General features: G+C 37.5%; 1 protein-coding gene across 1 annotated transcript in view; it reads right to left on the bottom strand.

Annotated features, from left to right (window-relative positions):
- The window catches only part of LOC127622092 (exocyst complex component 2-like), a 42,806-nt gene extending 24,418 nt beyond the window's left edge, over positions 1 to 18,388 (bottom strand). Inside the window, exons 1-14 of the mRNA XM_052096022.1 lie at positions 18,317 to 18,388; positions 12,573 to 12,706; positions 10,912 to 11,088; positions 10,609 to 10,735; positions 9,236 to 9,349; positions 9,033 to 9,157; positions 7,312 to 7,392; positions 6,501 to 6,646; positions 4,628 to 4,709; positions 4,082 to 4,184; positions 3,880 to 3,998; positions 2,971 to 3,075; positions 629 to 753; positions 402 to 470 (exon numbers count right to left, since the gene is read on the bottom strand). Coding sequence (XP_051951982.1) covers positions 402 to 470; positions 629 to 753; positions 2,971 to 3,075; positions 3,880 to 3,998; positions 4,082 to 4,184; positions 4,628 to 4,709; positions 6,501 to 6,646; positions 7,312 to 7,392; positions 9,033 to 9,157; positions 9,236 to 9,349; positions 10,609 to 10,735; positions 10,912 to 11,088; positions 12,573 to 12,690 — 1,491 coding nt within the window. The 5' untranslated portion in view covers positions 12,691 to 12,706; positions 18,317 to 18,388. The remainder of the gene's footprint in view (positions 1 to 401; positions 471 to 628; positions 754 to 2,970; positions 3,076 to 3,879; positions 3,999 to 4,081; positions 4,185 to 4,627; positions 4,710 to 6,500; positions 6,647 to 7,311; positions 7,393 to 9,032; positions 9,158 to 9,235; positions 9,350 to 10,608; positions 10,736 to 10,911; positions 11,089 to 12,572; positions 12,707 to 18,316) is intronic.
- Positions 18,389 to 19,495: the final 1,107 nt, after the last annotated feature.

The raw sequence follows: 19,495 nt of genomic DNA, 5'->3' as shown, positions 1-19,495 counted from the left end.
TTGTGTCTGTTCACATTGTTTTTCAATTGTTTTCCCATGTAAACTTGTGCTAGACAGACGTTGCGCTAAGTCTATACGTTTTTACAGTGTCTTGTGCAGGAGAAAAGGTTTCTCATGATAAACAAATTTGAGATTTTGAATAAACAAATATTATAGACCTACTATAACATGATATCTGAAAGAGGCTACATGTTAAAAAAAATATTCTGGCTGGGCCCGCATGCACCAAATATGTTTTCCATTTGACCCACTTGTCGATGAGGTTGAATAGCCCTGTTGTAAAGTTTGAAATGTTCAAAGTTGAGAAACTGAAAACACTGAAAATGTGGCTGTATCTCAAAACCTAGTTTTCAGCAATCTCCAGACTATGATTACAAAAGCATTCTAGATGCTTTACTAACTTTAAAGTCATTCTGTCTTTGCCGGGCATTCTTCTTTAACTTCTCCACCTGACCAGACTTCTCTCCGGTCTGTCAAAGAAAACATCAAAAAGAGTCTGAGTGTATGCATGTGTGCAAGAAAAAACTGATTGCACTGACTTTGTTTTTACCCATATTATGATATCTGCATTCAAACTTTAAACATCTAATTTCGTACTTTGCTGAAGTATATCTCTGTGTATATCTACCTCACTGAAGAGACTGCCATTAACGTAGGAGATCCAGAGTTTCCAGAAGTTTGGCAGCTGGCTGATGACCACATCCGAGAGCTTCTCTACAAACCTCACTTGTTGAGGACTCTTATAATGCCAGGCTGAGAAAATACACATGACATAAACGTTACAAAGACAGCAGCACTTTTTTTATGAACTCTACGAGTTCCCAACTCATCTATGCAAATGTACGATGCAGGTTTCAAGTGTCAAGTATTATTTCTGCCTACAGGAAGTAAGAAAAACACAACTAATGAGAATATATGTGATTTTTAAAATATGGCTATGTAAAGCTAGATACTGGACCACTTAGATTTAAATGTGAGTGGGACAACCCAGTGCAACATAACAAAAATAGAAACCGAGCTAAATGTCTTGATGCACAAAACTATTGATAATTTCAAATCACATTTTGGGAAAGTTATAAAAAAGATGGGAATCTAAATCAGTTGAGTGACATATTCAAAGCCATAGTGTGAATATCCAACCTAATATTTCTAAATAGCAAGAGTTTAAAAAAATACAACCATGTCATAATTATTCAACCCACATTTCATGTAGCCGTTTCTTAAATATGTAAGGCTACATGAGATCGCTCTACAATGGCACTTATTTCAGTTTTAAAATGTACGTTTAGCGTTGCAAGCAAAAATGTATTTAAATGCAAAATATTATATTAAAAATAAGATGTCACAAAAGCTAACAGAGGAGATTATTTAATTACACAAGAAAGGCCATGCACCTCAACTATGGCTAAAAGTACATTTCCAAGGCACTTCAATTTCCAATAGACAAAGTTGGCAGCACCATTCATATATTTTTTAAATATGGTAAAACAGCAACCTTCTTGGGTGTGGAAGAAAGCAAAATTTCACCAAGGGAAATGTTGACTTTAATATTCATGAAGGAGATTGGAAAGACCTGTGGAGTCCTGGAAGAAGGTTTTATGGACATATAACACTAAACTGAGAATTTGTTTTAGACCCATGGGTCAGCAGTATGCCTGGAGTAAGAAAGGCAAGGTGATGCAAACAACAACACCATCCCCACGGTCAAGCATGGAGGTGGGTCAGTCCTGTTATGGGGGTGATTCGCGACTGCAGGAAATGGCTATCCTGACTATGTGACTGATGCCATGGATTCTTTGAGGTATCAGGCCATTTTGTGCCAAAAATGTGATGCCTTCAGTGTGTAAATTGAAGCTCGGAGACCTTATACCAAGGATACATCCAAGTTGTCCAAAATGTGTTTCAAGGATGGGTTATGGAATGTTCTTGAATGGCCCTTTCAGTCCATTATTAAAATCCCATTGAAAATCTTTGTTGGGATTTCAATGAAGCAGTGGCAGCACAGAAACCAAAGAATGTCAATGAGCTGGAAGCTTTTGCTCATGAGAAATGTTTAAAGATTCCAATAGAGAGGTGTCCGAAGCCTGAGAACTCACATGAAACATTTATTTGATGTTATTAAGGGTAAAAGATGCTCCACAAATGATTGACTTTGGGGGTTGAATATTTTTTACATGACATTTGTGGAGAGAATTAGTTATTTTTCATTTAAATATTTGGGTAAACTCTTTGTTCTCAAAATCACACAAATGAGTATTAAAAATTTTTTACTGAGGTTTTAGTTGATGTGCTTTAATTCAAATCACCAGAACGTATTGCTGGTCAGGGGTTGAAAAATGGTGATTACAACTGTGTATATATCAGCCGCGGCTCGTGCATTTTAAGTATAGGCCTTCAGTGCGATTCATGTCATCAAGAAAACAGTTTCACAATGAATAAGACACCATATGCATATCATACATTACGTCGCAGCCAACTAATAATAACAATTAACATTTTAAAAACATGTCCATGCGTGAAAGCCAGTAGCAAGGAGGTCTAATACCAAGAAAAAGCTCTCCAATAATATTTGAGATTAAAATTTTGCTTGCAATAAATTTTGCTTTGTCAGGGCACACGGTTATTTTTCAAAACTTGATCTGCCATTGAATGCTCAAGTAGCCTAATTTACACTTTGAAAACACCTGATGTTGCTATAACAATGCAAAAATCACTTACCAATTTGGTTGAAGCGAAAATCAGCCCTCCTTTCCCATTTAATTAATCAACTACATGATCATGCAGAACATCTCATGTTTTTAAATCCATAAGGATCACTTTAAGGAACGGCAATAACAGCAGTGATGACAGCCGACTCGTCAGCATTTTGCGCACTTCGCTTTCAAAAGACATACATCACTTACAGCAATTCCTGTAATGTAAAGATAGATAAATGTTGTACAAATGTTCTCCTTTCGTTATTGAACTCACAGTCATCTTTAGATGTCTGGAAGCTGCCTCCTCTCTTCACTGGAGCTGAGAGGTTGATTCTGTTCAGAGCCGAGGAGCGATCCAGTTCTAACCCTACACCACCCACTTGGACAGACAGAATGAATGAATGTTTCTATTCATACTTCAGTTGGTACAGCATTTAACCATGAATGATTGTGCACGCACGCACAAATATATATATATATATATATTCTGAAAGTTTAGATTAGTAGTCATAAAGCAAAAGCTTTTATCCAAAGAGATTATAGGTTAATCACCCTGGAGCAACCTGTGGTTAAGTGGTTTGCTCAAGGGCAAGATACCTCATGGATCATCCCTTGCAAGGTTTAAACCAGATGAAGTGGCAAACATCAGGTTGTACATCCTCTCTGACAGTAGAGGGCATTAAAGGTCTTTCTGGCCATGCATTACTTTTACTGAGCCCTGATTAAGTTGTTTATATAGTCTGAAACACTCAATATGTAGTGTCCATATGTCATGTTTCCCTAACTCTTACCCTTTCACACACCCACACACACCATTCAACTGCATGGACATTTGCTCTTTTTCTTAAAAAAAAAAAAAAAAGGACTGCTGGTGTTGATCCAGGTGTCCAATCGTCCTCTGTGTTTATCTATGCGCTTCTCTCTTCTTGTATTCCCCCATGTCTCTCTCTCCCCCACTCTACTACAAATTCCCCTCTCTCAGCTCTGTCACACTATAGAGCTCTGTGGACTTCCTGTTCCCTATAGGGTCAAGACCAGACCACACACAAGCTGCTCTATTTCTAAACACACAAGGCAGAACACACACACACTGGTTTCACTCTTGTGAGCAGTAGAGGTAATTAGAAAACCACCAATTTATATCTTTCCATCAAATAGTGGATGCATGACTATGTGTGTGTACCTTTCTGCTCTTTGATAAAATCCTCTTTACAGTTTTGCATCAACTGTAAGATCCACTTTTGTTGTGCGACTATACACTGCCACGCCGGGTCACCAGGAGCATGTAGATCTGACAGATACCTGAACAAAAAGAGTGAATCATTAGATTATCATGAGACAGTGTTGTACATAACTGCCTTTTTCAAGTACAGCCCAACAAACACCTGATATAGCGCTTCTGATCATGTAGAGTGGACGGCGTCTCCAGTAGTTTATCCAGCAGCAATTTCTTCAGCGCATTAATCCGAGTCTCCACCTCTGAGTATACTACAAACATAAACAAAAACACATACATTCACACAAACTTGTTTTCATATCATTGTGGGGACTCTCCATACATTCATTCCATGCATTTTATGGATTTTAAACAGATCTAACGATAATTTCGATCCCCTAACCCTACCCTTAGTCCTAACCCTTAAAAAAAACTTTTCATTTTTACATTTTCAAAAAAACATAGTTAAGTATAAGCCATTTCCCTCATGGGGACCACTGACTGGGCCTCACAAGGTAGGTGATCTTAGGTTTTACTTTCAATCTGGGGAAATTTGGTCCCCAAAATGTATTATAAACATGTACACACATTTCTACAGGTTGATGCTACCATCTATGAGGCTGCATGACATATTGACATGTCTCAGCTATTATCTTTATCTTATTGAATCAGTCTTTAGTAAAGTTCACACTGGAGATCAGAAGAGATTATGCACCTTTCTTAAACACTGGAACTTCTGTGTTCTCAAACAGCGATTTGGCTTTCTCATAATCATTGATCACCACATCATAATCCCCCTGGAGGAGGAGGAAAACAACCAACCAAACAAACAAACACACACACACACACACACACACACACACACACACGTTTCACATTCAGAGATCTCTTTTATACTGTATATTTCAGTGTTAAGTGTAGGTGAGAGAGTTTCACTGTATTCTAAATCTAAAGTTTGTCCCAACCAGCTGCTACAGCGGCATGGAATAAATTATACAACATTTTGTTAGTAGTTTTGTTGAAAACACATTGGACCAAAAATCCGCTCCTCATGTACTGTATATTACACATCAAACATGGACAAGGTAAAACTGATTGTTGAAGTTGGGAAACATCCGATTTTTATATGAAAATCCCTCAAGTTCCACAAAGCTAACCATAAAAATTATGCAGTCTGGAGGAGCATCACTACTCTGACAGGTTGTGATTTTGTTACACTATCCGTTTTTCCACCATCCATTCGGTGTGAGCCAGGGCTAACAACAGGTCTGCTGGGGCCAATAGTCTCGGACCTGGAGCCATAAGAACAAAATCGATCAGCATTCCCACCATCGGTCCAACAGCTCTGAAGTGTTGCCCTAAAACCCTCACTTTATTAAACCTTCGCAAAGCTCCGCTCCCCTTCATAAGGCTCGCTCGCTCTGACAAGCTCTACAGAGCTCCCCATAGGAATGATTGGGAGATTGCCGTGAACTGAGTTTTCATAAACAAACGTATAATATTATTACATGGGCTGGAAGGAAGTGTGACATTGTAAAGCATATTGATCTGATGATTTTTGTAACATAAATTGTTTTATTACACAGTAATTTGATTGAAAACTGTGCAGACTGGGAGTCAGAATCAAGGCAAATGATTATCACAGTCACTTGAAAAGACAAAAGCATAACTTAATAGTCATACACATTCACTCTGATACTGTGAACTCTTTATTTACTATCACTTTTACTAAGACCTGAATCAATACATAAATTAATTAATGTTAAGTTATTAGCTTTAATTTACCTTAGAGCAAATGTCCTTGCTGATGTTATACATGTTCAAATAAGAATTAGGAATACACACTTTAATCCATAGTATGCTATTCTCAGTATTTATTTCAAGATTTTTTTTTAAGAAATAAAAAACTGTGTGTATCCTCTCAAGGTACCTCGTGTCACTATTACAAGTGACCAATTGACAACCTTTTTTTTATTTATTTTTTTATTTTGGATCATTTTGAAAAATCCGGCTTAAAAGTACTTAAACACACATTACTCCAATAGACTCTCATTGAAAAAAGGCAAACGCTTGTCAGAGAAATGGCGGTGGGGCAACAGTTGCTAAGACAGGATTGGTAAGACACGCTTTTAAGGCGGCAAGTGGCAATATGCCATCCTGGTGCCACACACACCCCGCCCGTTTCACAAGCAAGAGGGAAAATCAAGCTGAGGTATCAGACTCTGGAGACTAGCTAGCCCTCGCAATGTTTTTAAAACTGATATCACAAACTAATTGGGAATGAGTATCTTGGTGCTGAAACCTCTGACCTTACACAGTGAAACTCTGCCTTTGACACTGACCCTGCCTCAATCACCAGTTAGCCTTCTTTGGCCCAAGGGCAATCAGCAGGCCAAAGGCTATTGGCCTGAGTAAGCACGAGGAGGCACAATGAAGCCCTGTAAGTTACAGTGGGAACGCAACTGGCTCAGGCACACACTAGTACGCCCTCATTTGGACTGATAGTGGAACAGACAAACTGCTGTATGGTGTTAAAGAGAAAGAGAGCAAATGTGTATGTGTGTGTTTCTATTTATGGGGGATACCACCTTCTGTATGTTGCGTTCAATGTTGAGTGGCAGGTTAAAAAGAAATTTGAATCTCTGGAGGACATTGAGTGCATTGCGTGTAGAGTCGGCCTTGTCCTTTCTGCCCAACACTTCCTGAAACAGGGTGTCAGCAGATTCACTCGCTCCTGAAAGACAGAAAATGGAAAGAGATGAGAAAATGGTGTAGAGGAAATGAATGAATAAGACAGCAGCTGGTGATGAAAAAAAAAAGTTTAATCCTCCTCGCTCGGTTTCAAATAAATTCAAGATTTCTTGGCCTCCCTCTTCTTGGGTGGTCAGAGCTATTCTTGATTCCCTTGGTCAGAATTAATAAGAACCAGCCCCCTGACCACTATAAAAGTCTAACCAGTCTGTGTAGACAGCTTTATATTGCACATCTCTACAGGCTCTGTGTGCATTTGAATGAGTCAAAGGCAATAAGTTGCTCTGGTAAGAACATAGATGAAAATGTTCATATAAAGACAGACAGTGAGGAGGAAGGGGAGGGGTTGGCAATGAAAGCTTGTCAGTGTCTGACTGGTTTATTTGTGTGCCCCGCAGGAAATGAGCATGTTTATTGACCTATGCGTAACATGAGAATTGACATGGAGATATGACTGGGATATGAGTGGTCTACTACACTTTCAGATGCACTCAAGGAAACACACCAAGGTCTGCATGAAATGTGTGGCTTTGATGGTCTACAAAGAATGCACGTGTAGCTTTGAACCTAAATGTAACTGTTTTGTGCAATTGACTCATTGCTTTGCCATGTGAGATTCTGAGCATTTGTTTGGGTTTAATGTCTTACTGTTGAGGACGTTCTCTAGTCGCTGGGTCATAGAACCCTCCACCTTCTCAGAGCCATCTGATTCAAGCTTCTGATGGATAGCTGGACAGAAAAAGAGGCAGAGAGAAATATAATTCCAGTTAAAAGCGTTATCAGACAGAACGAGTTTGATTGTGTTTATATGGTTGCATGTGTGTTCAAGGCTTTGTTCACACTGACAACCCAAATCCAATGCATTTACAACTCAAATCTTGGCAGTTTTTTTGTAGTCTGAACAGCAAGAAACACATGAAATCAGATGTGTACAAAACCAATCCAAGCCACATTTGTACAACCCGATTTTTGGAAATATATTCAACAACACACATAATGTTTAGTAAAAAAAAGCTATAAAAAAAATCCCAATAAAAACAATTTTAATACAGTAATGCCTCCTCTGTCTTTTATGTTTCTTTATGTGCCTCATGAGTTTAGCACCATGGCATGATGCACTGTTTTTGCCATTTCCATAATGACAGTTTGACAGTAGAAGACAGTTAACATCATGCTGACCCGAATATCATTATAATAGCAAGCTATGTTCTAGATATATATTTTGACTACACTGTCTGAACAAACATATAAGATTGCATTACTTACAAAATTCAGAAGAAAGATTTAAAAAAAAAAAATGAATTGCATGGAGTGTAAACTAAAGAGATGACATTTTTTCCTTATCTTTGCTGTGGATCACCATCTTAATTCTAAAATTAACTTTCTCCCAAAAAACCTAAGTGAAGCTTATTTTCTCTTTCCACATCTGGATTGCTGAGACTTCTGTACACAATGACGTCAGGGCTAACCTCCGGCCCCCTGGGTCCCGGAATGCTGTGTGGTACGTTTCCTCTGTCCATGTAGAATGTTTTGACTTTTGCCTGGTAAGTTTTGGGAGTCTTCTCTGGGAATCAGTTCAGCTTCTGTTTGCTGCTCTCTCGTTTCCTCTCAGCACAATGACAACCTTATTACAACCTAATCTAAACATTATCACAACCACGCCTTGTTATCCTTCCCCATGCTTGTCAATCACACACAAAGACAGCGCTAAGAATAGTTCTTCTGATTGACTCAAGAAGAGTGACCCTAGACGGCTCCAAAACACACACACAAAGCGGAAAATATCGTCTCTGCTTCCTGGCACTGACCTGTGGTGTCACGTACACCTGTAGACACTAAAATTTGAAGTAATAACACTTGAATAAAAGGACAGTCTGCTTTATTCTGTTAAATGGCAGATCTAGTATTCAGACTTACTTTTTGAGCTTTACTTTTGACACACAAACACCCATGCACTGGTGGAGACATGTTTTACAGACAATGGATTGACAGGAAAGAATAGAAACAAAAACATGAAATCAGAAATGGTCCTCTATACTTTCCAAATACGTTGGGCAGGATTCATCTGTGCACATAATTCAACAATATTTTACAATCAAAACAAATCTAATGCTGCCTATTCTCAAGTTTGGAAGCGATGACTGAGACAGTATTTAAGTGATTTTGGTCAAAATAAAAGGGATGTGCTGGAACTTCTCATTTCTTTCTCTCTTTTTCCCCTACCAACAAACAAAAACACAGGGAACTGATCCAAATCTTGATGAATACAATCCAGTTTGTCCAACCCTCCATTATTTCCCACAGAATATTCTGTTTCCACTCAATGTCAAATGCATCACAACAAAAAGGTCATGTGTGTTTACATGTACCTGCAAGAGCATCCTGAGCCTCAAAGAAAGTGCTGAGTCCTCCTTTTACGTAGGCCAGACTGCCCTCGTTCTTCTTATTAGCCTGTTTCTTAAGATTCCCAACAGCTACACGCAGCTGCTCAAAACTATACCAGCAACAAAAACAACATAGCATGACACACATGAATGGATGGATGGATCAATGGATGGATGAGAGTGCAAACCTGGTTGAAGAATGGTTCTCAATGAGATACCAGGTGGCAGAGAAATTTTCACTGGTGAAGTCTCCACTCATACCAGGAAACATGATCTCGATGTCCTTCTGAGGAACCTTCCCTCTAAAGAAGAGAGGATATTGTTACACACAGAACTGACTAAACATACACTTTTTACAGTTTGTTTTTAAACGCAGTATTACAAAAACCTGCGGCTTGATAACAAACCACCCACAATCACATTAACAAGGTGAAATGCAATATTTAAATTAAGTCATTCCCCTTCTTTCAGACCAAATACGCCTTCTTTCTATTCAAATTAGGCTCATTATAGATTGTGCCTTATACCCAAAATTCAGAACTATTTGGCATTAAGGCATTAACATTGCGCATTAGACATACAAAGCACAATTAGTGGTTACTTTACAAAACTGAAATGCAGATACCGCCATGAAAAAGTCCACAGATCATAGGCCATATGCTCTACCACACTAAAGACCATAGAGAAAAACCAGACAGAGAACAAACCAGATCATAAGAGAATGAGCATTACATAAGCCATCCCATTCACTCTTCGTATTTTAAAGGACAAAAGGCAATAACAGTCATTGCAAATTTTAGTTTTTGTGATGTGGTAGAGAATAAACTGATGAGATGCATATGGCCACTCAAATATGCATCCACTTCCTAATTTGATCTCTCAAAATATATAGATATAAATGGGCTAGCAGTGCTGGAGGATGTCAGGGAGAGGAAGAGTTTCACTTCCTATGCAAGGAAATGGTGCACCAATGACATCACATAGGTAGAACACACACGCATGCACGCACCCATGCATGCATGCGCACACACACAATGGGCTGTTTCTACTTAGTGCTGGACCTCCATTCTTATAAACAAAGCAGTCCACTTCTATAAACACTGAGAAGTGTTTTTGGAGTAAAAAGTGTGTGAGTGTAATAATGTTGCAGAATGGTCTATGTGAGCGTGTTTCTATCAGACTGTCAGAAATGGAATACAGGTGGCGTGACATGAAATGCTGTTGGAAAGTTGACATGTCCTGCAGTGTGCAACAAGGCATTTAAAAATGGTTAAAACTTAAATGAAATGTTGACCAGTTACAAGACCTAACATATAATCTTTCCTTTATAAATTCATATTTTAATAGTGACTAACAAAAAGTACCAAATTACAGTAAGCTTATTGTTGGATTTGTAATGTCCCATTTTATGTGTGGATATGTGCTTAGTTGTTGGTGTAAATTAGATTTAATTGCACCTGTTATAGGCCCATATTAATCACTTTTGAATAGGCTATTTTTTTTTTTAAGTTCATAAGGGAACAAAACGAACTCAGTTGTGAATATGTCTGTGTTTCTGTACTTGTCTATGTCGATGCCCAGAGGATTGGCTGGCCTCAGTGAGAGAGGAGAGATTCCTTTGTTCCGATCTGTCCTCATGTCATAGTAATTTAACTCATCTACCCAGACCGCAGACTGATCTAGAATGCCTAAACACACAAAAACAGACACACTCACTGGTTAAGCGCTTATTCAAATACATTTGTGTCTTCAAAGAGCATATGCATATATTTAAAAAGATAGTGTGCAATCAATCAAATCCTGAGTTTGTCCTAAACAAACATTGAGTATATATGAGATTGAAGGTGCTGTGAAAGTGTCTCACCGATCCTCTCGGGTTTGAGCAGTTTGAAGGAGACCGTGGATGTTCCAAGGCCTCCACTTCTGGTGGTAACAACAATCTCACCCTTGTCATCTTTAGCAGGACCCACTCGACACACAATCTTGCTGGCAGACATCCATTCAGCCTTCAGCAGACAGTTATGACCACAGATAGACAGACCTGGCAGAGAGGGAGACAGAGATGGAGAAAGACAAAGAGGAAAGGACAAGACAGGGATATGATCAAATGGTTTATTTTTGCTGGAATAGTTGAAAGAAAACTTTTTCAACATTTGGATCACACTGATTCTGACAAAGAGCTGTAGACTCCAAAATGTATTCTAAAGTATATTTAAATGGTGATATGAAACACGTGAAAACAATTATTCATTTTCTTTTTCAAGGATTTTACAAACTGAATGCATTTAGGCCATTTTGACTGTTCATAAACATAATATATACAGCTAAAACAAACGAGTACAAACAATAGAACAAGTTCCATCTATCTTTTTTTTTATTTGCTGGTCGCACAATTAATGTGTTTATATAATCAATTAATGCTGTAATTTCTGAGTATTCTATTACTCGGTTACTCGTGCCTATCCCTAAATGGATTTTTTGTGTTTGTATTTTTTCTAGGCCTGTCGATTAAATGTGTTAACTTTTCTTAGATTGTATGTTATTTATAGATTAATTCTATAAAAAATAAAGCATAAAAAATGTACGTGGGCATGTACATTTTTTATGCTTTATTTTAATGCAATTAATGCACACGTAAATGCCATAATAAAAGTAAGGACCTGTTTTTAGATAAAACAAATTTTGCTTGAATGCCCCAATGTTGTGAGGGGGGTTTGTGAACAGTTGCTCTCATGCCCTATTATGAATGCGGACAGGAGAGCAATGGTCAGTGAACATTTCACTAAATAATACATACGATTTCATTTTGTTTCTCACCAAACCTTATCGTATGCTTACATAACAATCCTGAGTCCTATGGAATAATATATTAGACTTCTGAATTATACTTTTGTGTTCTTTTGAAACTTGAAGAGTTAGTCACCATAAACTGCCATTGTATGACATTACTGAGCACAATATTTTGTCACAATTTCTCACTTTGTGTTAAGAAAAAGAAAGAAAGTCATATAGGGTTATAACAACACAGGGGTGAGTAAACAATGACTGAATTTTCATTTTTGGGTGAACTAATTCTTTAAGCCACCTTTGTATTGTCTAATCTAATCAATACTTTATTAATCTTCCACAATAATGCTATTTTTTTAATATATTTATTATAGGCCCTTCATATTATATTTATAATTATTTATATAAATTATCTTTATTTTGGGGCCTTTCTCAGCAAAAATGACATATGCAATTAATTATTTGTCATGTTGTGATTAATTTGATTACAAATGTTAACAGATTCACAGCCCTATTTTTTTTCTGTGTCTATATTTTTCCTTATTTCTAAGTCACTCAAGATAGAAGTGTCTCCTAATTGAATCATGAAAATGCTCTAGAAGAGACATGACAAACAGAATACACAGAACACATATTTGTTTAAAAAAGAAGGGTGTATTTCTGAAACTATACGCTTAACTGCTCAACATATAGGCATGAACATCTGAATATAATAAATTAATGGGTGTGCTGTATTACCAATGAGATCATTGGGTCCAGTGCCCAGGTTTTCTCCACGGATTGTGACTTTGGTCCATGGTGTGCCCTCGTTGGGCGAGATGCCAGTCACCAAGGGAGGCTGGTGGGCGCGGGACATCGTTCACACCCGTCACCTAAAAGGACAAATTTCAACTCTATTATAGCTGTTTTGTTTAGGCTTGGCACAGGCTCTCGAAACATTCGTCACATTCAGTACACTTAAAAAGCAAGGCAGCGGAAAGCGCTGGAGACATGAACAAATAAATCGACCCATCAGGCTTCCGCTGAGTGAAAGAGATTCTGTTCATGTGTATGTGTATGTGGATGAGGCAAGAGAGAGAGTAAGTTAGATATATACTATGTACTATTCCACTATATACTATGACTAACGGAGTTCAGTAAGAATTGCATTTTTCCCCTTGGCTTCTGCACTGACACAAACGCTTTCTCATATACAAACACCCACACGGAGTAAAAGACTAACAGCTCTTGGGCAGTTGCATGCAAGACCCCATGTCTGTCTCTGTGTGGTCTGGGAGGGTGGGTTTGTGTGTCTGTGTGGTCTCTGGCATGGGCCAAAAGGGAGAGAGAGAGAGAGAGAGAGAGAGAGAGAGAGAGAGAGAGAGAGAGAGAGAGAGAGACAGAGACAGAGACAGAGAGATAGGGTGATGGTTGAGTTTTACAGGAGAACCTGTGCACAAGCCTTTTTCCCTGTCTAATAATAATATGGGGTGTCTGACATTATACACACACTGCAGGGTTTTTAAGCCAATCAAGATGTAGAGCAGGGCTGCATAATCAATCAAATAAAAATAAAAAAACAATTGTAATACGGTTTTGTAGGGCTTTTTAGTAGGGCTAGGTAAATATATAGTTTTTTTTAATTAATTGTGATCATCATTTGAACAATCCCAATATACATTTTTTAAATCCCAAGATCAATCTTTTACTTTACAGTAGGGCTGGGTATTGCCTAACATATCACGATACAATATGTATTGCAATACACGTCACGATTCAATATATTGCGTTATTTCACAATATCATAATTTGACTTGATAACAAATCAATTCCAATTCATTTAGGTATATTTCAGTTATATACTCATATCTGATTTAGAACATTTAGCTCAAAACCTCATGCCTTTGTCTATTGGTGAGCTCATTAAATTGATTTGGACGTAAAAGTGTGCCAACTTTGTTTTGTGTTTACATGATATGAATATAGCTACAAGTAGTTGAATACAAATATCGATACGTGGATCGAAAATATCAATACAATTCAATGAGAAAAGTATTGCAATATATCAATATTTGATTGTATCGACATAGCCCTACTTTATGGTTTACTTATTTTTTGGTTGTGTCGATTATTATACCTGTTAGGGCTGGGCAGTAAAACAATATCGATATATATCACGATAAAGAAAATCCACGCTAATCTTTTGAGGAATTTTCTATATTTACTGCATGTCGCTAAAACACAAGCAATTCTGCATTTTTCTCAGGTTGCGTTTCCACTGGGGCGGACGAAATCTGCTCAAAGGCGCTCACAGCGCTAGGAGAGAGCTTGCTCCGCACCGCTGCCAATCCTACGATCCACCTTGCGAGCATGACGCTCAGATTTCATAGGAATTAAAAAAACGCTCTCAGCTTCGCTCACAAGGCGCCAGTGTTAACGTAGGGTCAGACTGGATGAACTTGCTAATACACCGGATTGATTCCATCCGCACCGCAAGACTTCATGACAACAGTTGCGCCCTCTCATCGTCTCTAGTAAAGAGCGCGACAGAACGACAGTGATGTGGACAACAGCTCTGATCTTTCTGCGCTGTTATCTTGAATATTGTTCTCTAGCACAAACATGCATAATGTCTGCCCTGTCCCGCTCCGCATGCGTTGCCTCTTTTCCCTGCATGTGTGTAGACATGAAGCGCCGCACGAGTTAACGTGGTTTCAAAGCACCTTTTAGACCATAAAGTTTTTCCCTTCTAAATGTATCTTTATTAATCAGCATGTTATGAGCCTTTAATAATAAACAAATCGATTAAACAAATCGATTTCAGTTCTAATTTTGTGAAAATTAATTAGATATCTGGAATAGATAAGGAAAGACTAAAATTACTAGTTGGTAGACTAGTTTCTCACTTTAATGAAAATATACAAATGTTTTTTTCTTTTTTAAAGGTTTTCAAAAAATGTTCTCGGGACACCCCTGAACTCACATTCAGCATCATTCCACAGTCACAAGAGCTTCAATGCCCCATACTTGGGTATCTGAATCTAAAGAAAGATAAAAATATTCCAACAAATACTGGACTGCTGTCACTATGCTTCAGAACAAACAGATGATCATTTAACATACATATTCAATTGATAAATGGTAAAAGATGATAAAATTGGTCAAAGATCCTGCAAACCCCACTGCTTTGGCCGTCTCTGGACCCCCTGTGTAGTTTTGTAGAGACTATTTTGACTGTTTAGAATTTATTTTTTCTTCTTTTCTTCCATCAACTTTGAAATAAAAAAAAGAAAGTGCAATGTGTACATGCATATTGTGATAAATATCAATATCGAACAATATGAAAAAGATTATCGTGATAACAATTTTGGCCATATATACCATATATGCCCTAATACCTGTTAAATAAATATCAGTTAAACTGCCTAGTTTGGGTCCTGTTGTTTATCCTTAAAATGTATATTTTCAAAATGTACCTAGTTAGAAGGTTCCCTGTATCATTTCCAGCATTAGCTGACAGAGAATTTCTGTCATATATAAGAAAAATTCACTTTATAACTGAAATATTACCCAAATTATTTATGAATGTATTTTCAGACAAAGGGTTTATAGAGAAAGAGATATATTATATCTTGTTTTTCTTGTACATTAAAAACATGGGTCACAGGAGCCTGGGTGTATTGATGCTGACTACCACACCTGGAGTCACGTGTTTGAATCCAGGGTGTGCTGAGTGACTCCAGCCAATAAAAAATATTATTCAGTTATTACTCTATACACTAATCCTGATCTAGGTCAGGGTCATAATAGGTTTATGAAAAGGCCAGGTAAGATTGCTCTTACAACCAACCTGACGTTCACACAAACCTGTAAAGGCTGATAATTAACCCTTAATTGCATGGATGTTTTGCCAAATAGAGACACGGCACTTACACTGATCAGCCACAACATTAAAACCACCACCTGAGTCTCTGGAATTTACTCAGAATGGTACATCCAGTGAGCGGCAGTTCTGTGTAACTCAGATAACCGCTCTGTACAGTTGTGGTGAGAAGAACAGCATATCAGAATGCTTTTCTGAGGTGCGGGTTGGCGCTGTTTTGGCGGCACGAGGGGGACCTACACAATATTAGGCAGGTGGTTTTAATGTTGTGGCTGATCAGTGTATATCTATCACAAATTAATCTACAAAATGCCCAGATAGTGTACATTTTCCAAAACATTTTAAAGACAAATAAAAAATAACAGAACAGAATATATTTTGCTATATTTTGATTAGAGCTGTCTGAATTAACACTTTAACGTATGTGATTAATTAAAAAAGTTTAATGCGTTACATTTTCTTAATCGCGATTAACACATTTACCATTAATTTAACACAGCATAAAATCTAAAGTGAAGGGTGGAACCTAATGTGTCCACCTGGAGTCATTACACGTTACCCTTCTACAAAGGCGAGTCAAAGTCTTTCAAGCAAGTCAGCCATCTTTGGAACCCCCTCGGGAAGCTATTTCCAGTCATGCCATTACAGCTCCTATCTACTTGATTTGGAAATTTCCTAAATGGATGGTCAAGATTAGAAAATCTGACAACACTAATATCATAAATTGTTTTTCTTTACCTCAGATAAAGCTAAAAAATGCAATTTTCTCAGCTAATGCGCATGCGTGTTGTCGAGTTGGTTGACAGGCGATGGCTGTATCTTAAAGGTGATTGGCTCTTTTATCTGTAAGGCTGGACTTCCTTTCTACATCCGTTGACCATTGGCTGCCATTGGGCTCCTATTCATTTTAATAGAAGTTGCCCATCTCTGCTAAATAATCTCTGGGAGAGCCAACAAGCTTAGCATAAAACAGTATAACGCAGCAGCTCCATAGACATTCTACGGGATGGAACATGCTCTTAACATGCTAGTTGACCATTACGTGCTCTCTCATATGATAGAGGTGCTGAGGTTATCTCAGAAAATAAAAGAATCTCTGAAAGCGTGTCCCTGTCAGAGATAAAATGAAGGCGGAAGGAGCTCTTGAGTCTTAACATTATTTGATGTACAAAACAAGGCCAGATGGGACTTGCAATAGAAATCAAGTATTTTTCAGGCTATGTAAGGCTGTTTTAATTACCATAGAAGCACATCATGTCTTAACTATCACCAAAACACAGAACAAGACGTTTTTCTTTGCAAGCACTTTTCAAGGTGATTTCAAAGCTCGACGCTGGCGATGACGCCCTGACATGAATCATGAATCAATCTTCACCATTGCTGTAACAAAGCTGATAACCACAATCTACCGGCAAATTAATATTGTGGAAGATCAGAGTTTAAGGGATTTAATGCCCATTGCAATGAATATGCAACCTATGTGGGGACTAGTTTTGAATTTATTATATTTTAGTGCATTTTCTTTATATTGTTGAAGGTTTTAAATTTAGAAAATGTTAAAAAGCATTATATTGCTACATATTGTTTTGTTTTCTTTCCTAAGATGAAAATAAATGAATTCTGACAAGAAAATAAGTATATATATATACTATATACTGCGGTAATGGGAGCCAGCTGGTATGTAATAGCTGTGCGGTTTGTGTAAACCTCACTCCCCTGCCTCAAGAGGCGCACTAGCGACTGATGCTAGAAGCTGTAGCCTTTAGACTCCTCGTTAGCACGCCCACTTCCCATGCCAGAGACCCTGGTTTGAATCCCACTCAGAGCGGGTCAGTAGGACTGGTTTCATGGGCATGAGGTACAGGAGGTGGAATGAGGTCCAGGGTCACTAAAGGCCCTGCATTAAAGAGTTAAAATGGAACAAACTAAAATATTTGGGTGACAGAAAACAACTAATGGATTTCAACTCTTCATTAAGAGCATTGTGCTGCATTTTAAAGTTGCTGCTAGTTTTTTTTAATCAAAGCCAGTCATAAGGAATACCAAACTGAAAACAAGATGGAAGAAAAGTAAAAACAGATCATGTCAAATTGCTTATTTTGCTTTTAGACCCAAAACAAAACAGGATGTATATTACATCAAAACAAATGTACAAATGTAACTGATCAAACATGAATCAAGATACTGGCCACTAGGCAAGGCAAGTTTATTGTTAATTTATTTTTAAATGTAATATTATAACACGAGACTAAATTGGATTATTAAACTGGCAAAGGGATTATCAGGTTACTACTGAAGTTTAAAGCTGCATGTTGATATTATTGCCATTATATTTTAAGATTGTAGTGTTTTGACAGACTCAGTTTATCTGTCACCTTTACAGCAAGCATGAGTTTTCACAAATAAAAATATACAAATCTCATTTATATACAAAGGTTGTCAGACTGAATATGAACATAAACAGCTTTGACGGGAGATATTAGCTGACTAGCTAACGCTAAAAACAAACAGTTAGTACATACACAAGCACGGCAAACGGTTTTATAATATTTGTCATAATAACATGGACAAGAACAAGAACCACCTAGAAAGTGAGGTCAAACATACAGTAATTACTCACAGAATGAAAAGCAGTGCAGAAATCTATACGAACACTTCTGTCCTCAGAAACACACTTCCGGTTTCGACGCTGCTGCCCAGCCCATATTTTGAGTCACATGACAGAAGGACATAAATATGTATTAGCATAACATGCTGTTGAGCCATAAAGAAAAGGTGTTCTCTCTCACACACACCTTTAAATTGTCATAATTAATGATATGCATTGCTGTATATACTGTATGATATAAACGATATGCCTATTTTATATTTTCAATTTGGGTCACTGACCAAACATTGAGGAAAATTTACTACAGTTACTTATAAATATATAAGACAATTTATTCTGATGTCCATGACTATTATGCATTTAGTGTTAAAGCATTTAATACAAATGATGATGTTAATGACAAAAGGCCTACATGATACAACAAATGAAGATTCAAGATCAGAGTACATTTTAACAACTTGTATCTATTAACATTCATAACACTGTAGGGTAAATTTGGATAATCTGAGAGTTTATTTAGCTTTTTTGACATCTGGAATTTAATGTGATTTCTACCCAACACTTCCGACCATCAAAGGCAACTTTAATCAAATTATAACCAAGTTATAGTAACGTTTACAGACGTTGAAATGAAATAAAATGAAATAAAATGAAATGTAGGCTACACATGAGAGCTTATTTAACTCACAATAGAACAATTCTTGTACAGTCAAATATGAAAATATATGAATAAATTTACTGCATTGTAAATGAAAGCTAATATAAAGTGTTACTAATGTGGCTTGAATGAAGAATACTTTGTATAAATCAGTATCAATGTAGGCTACATAGCCTAATAGCAACTAAAATGTACATTTTGTATTGGGTTACACATTAATGATGCAACACTCAATTTAACTAATTTATTCAAAATACACAAAGTTCAACATCAAAGTCACTCTGTGAGGTCACATTTCGATTTTGAACCATTTTCACAATCCACTTGTTCTGGGAAAGTGCTGCACCATAACACCACACAACTCAGACCACCCAAGCACCATGCGCCATAATGCCCTCTCTTATCTACATAAACAGCGCAAGACAGCGATACTTTCCCTCAGATAAGGCCGATCGGGCCCTTGGGAACTCAAATTTTCAATTATTCTAAACTAATCTGAGAAATCAGATCCAATTTGACATTTCTGCAGTCTC

Source organism: Xyrauchen texanus, chromosome 28, assembly GCF_025860055.1.
Source record: "Xyrauchen texanus isolate HMW12.3.18 chromosome 28, RBS_HiC_50CHRs, whole genome shotgun sequence".
In the NCBI taxonomy this organism is placed as follows: Eukaryota; Metazoa; Chordata; class Actinopteri; order Cypriniformes; family Catostomidae; genus Xyrauchen; species Xyrauchen texanus.
Note: the sequence above shows the minus strand (reverse complement) of the source record. Positions and strands in the feature narration are given on the sequence as shown.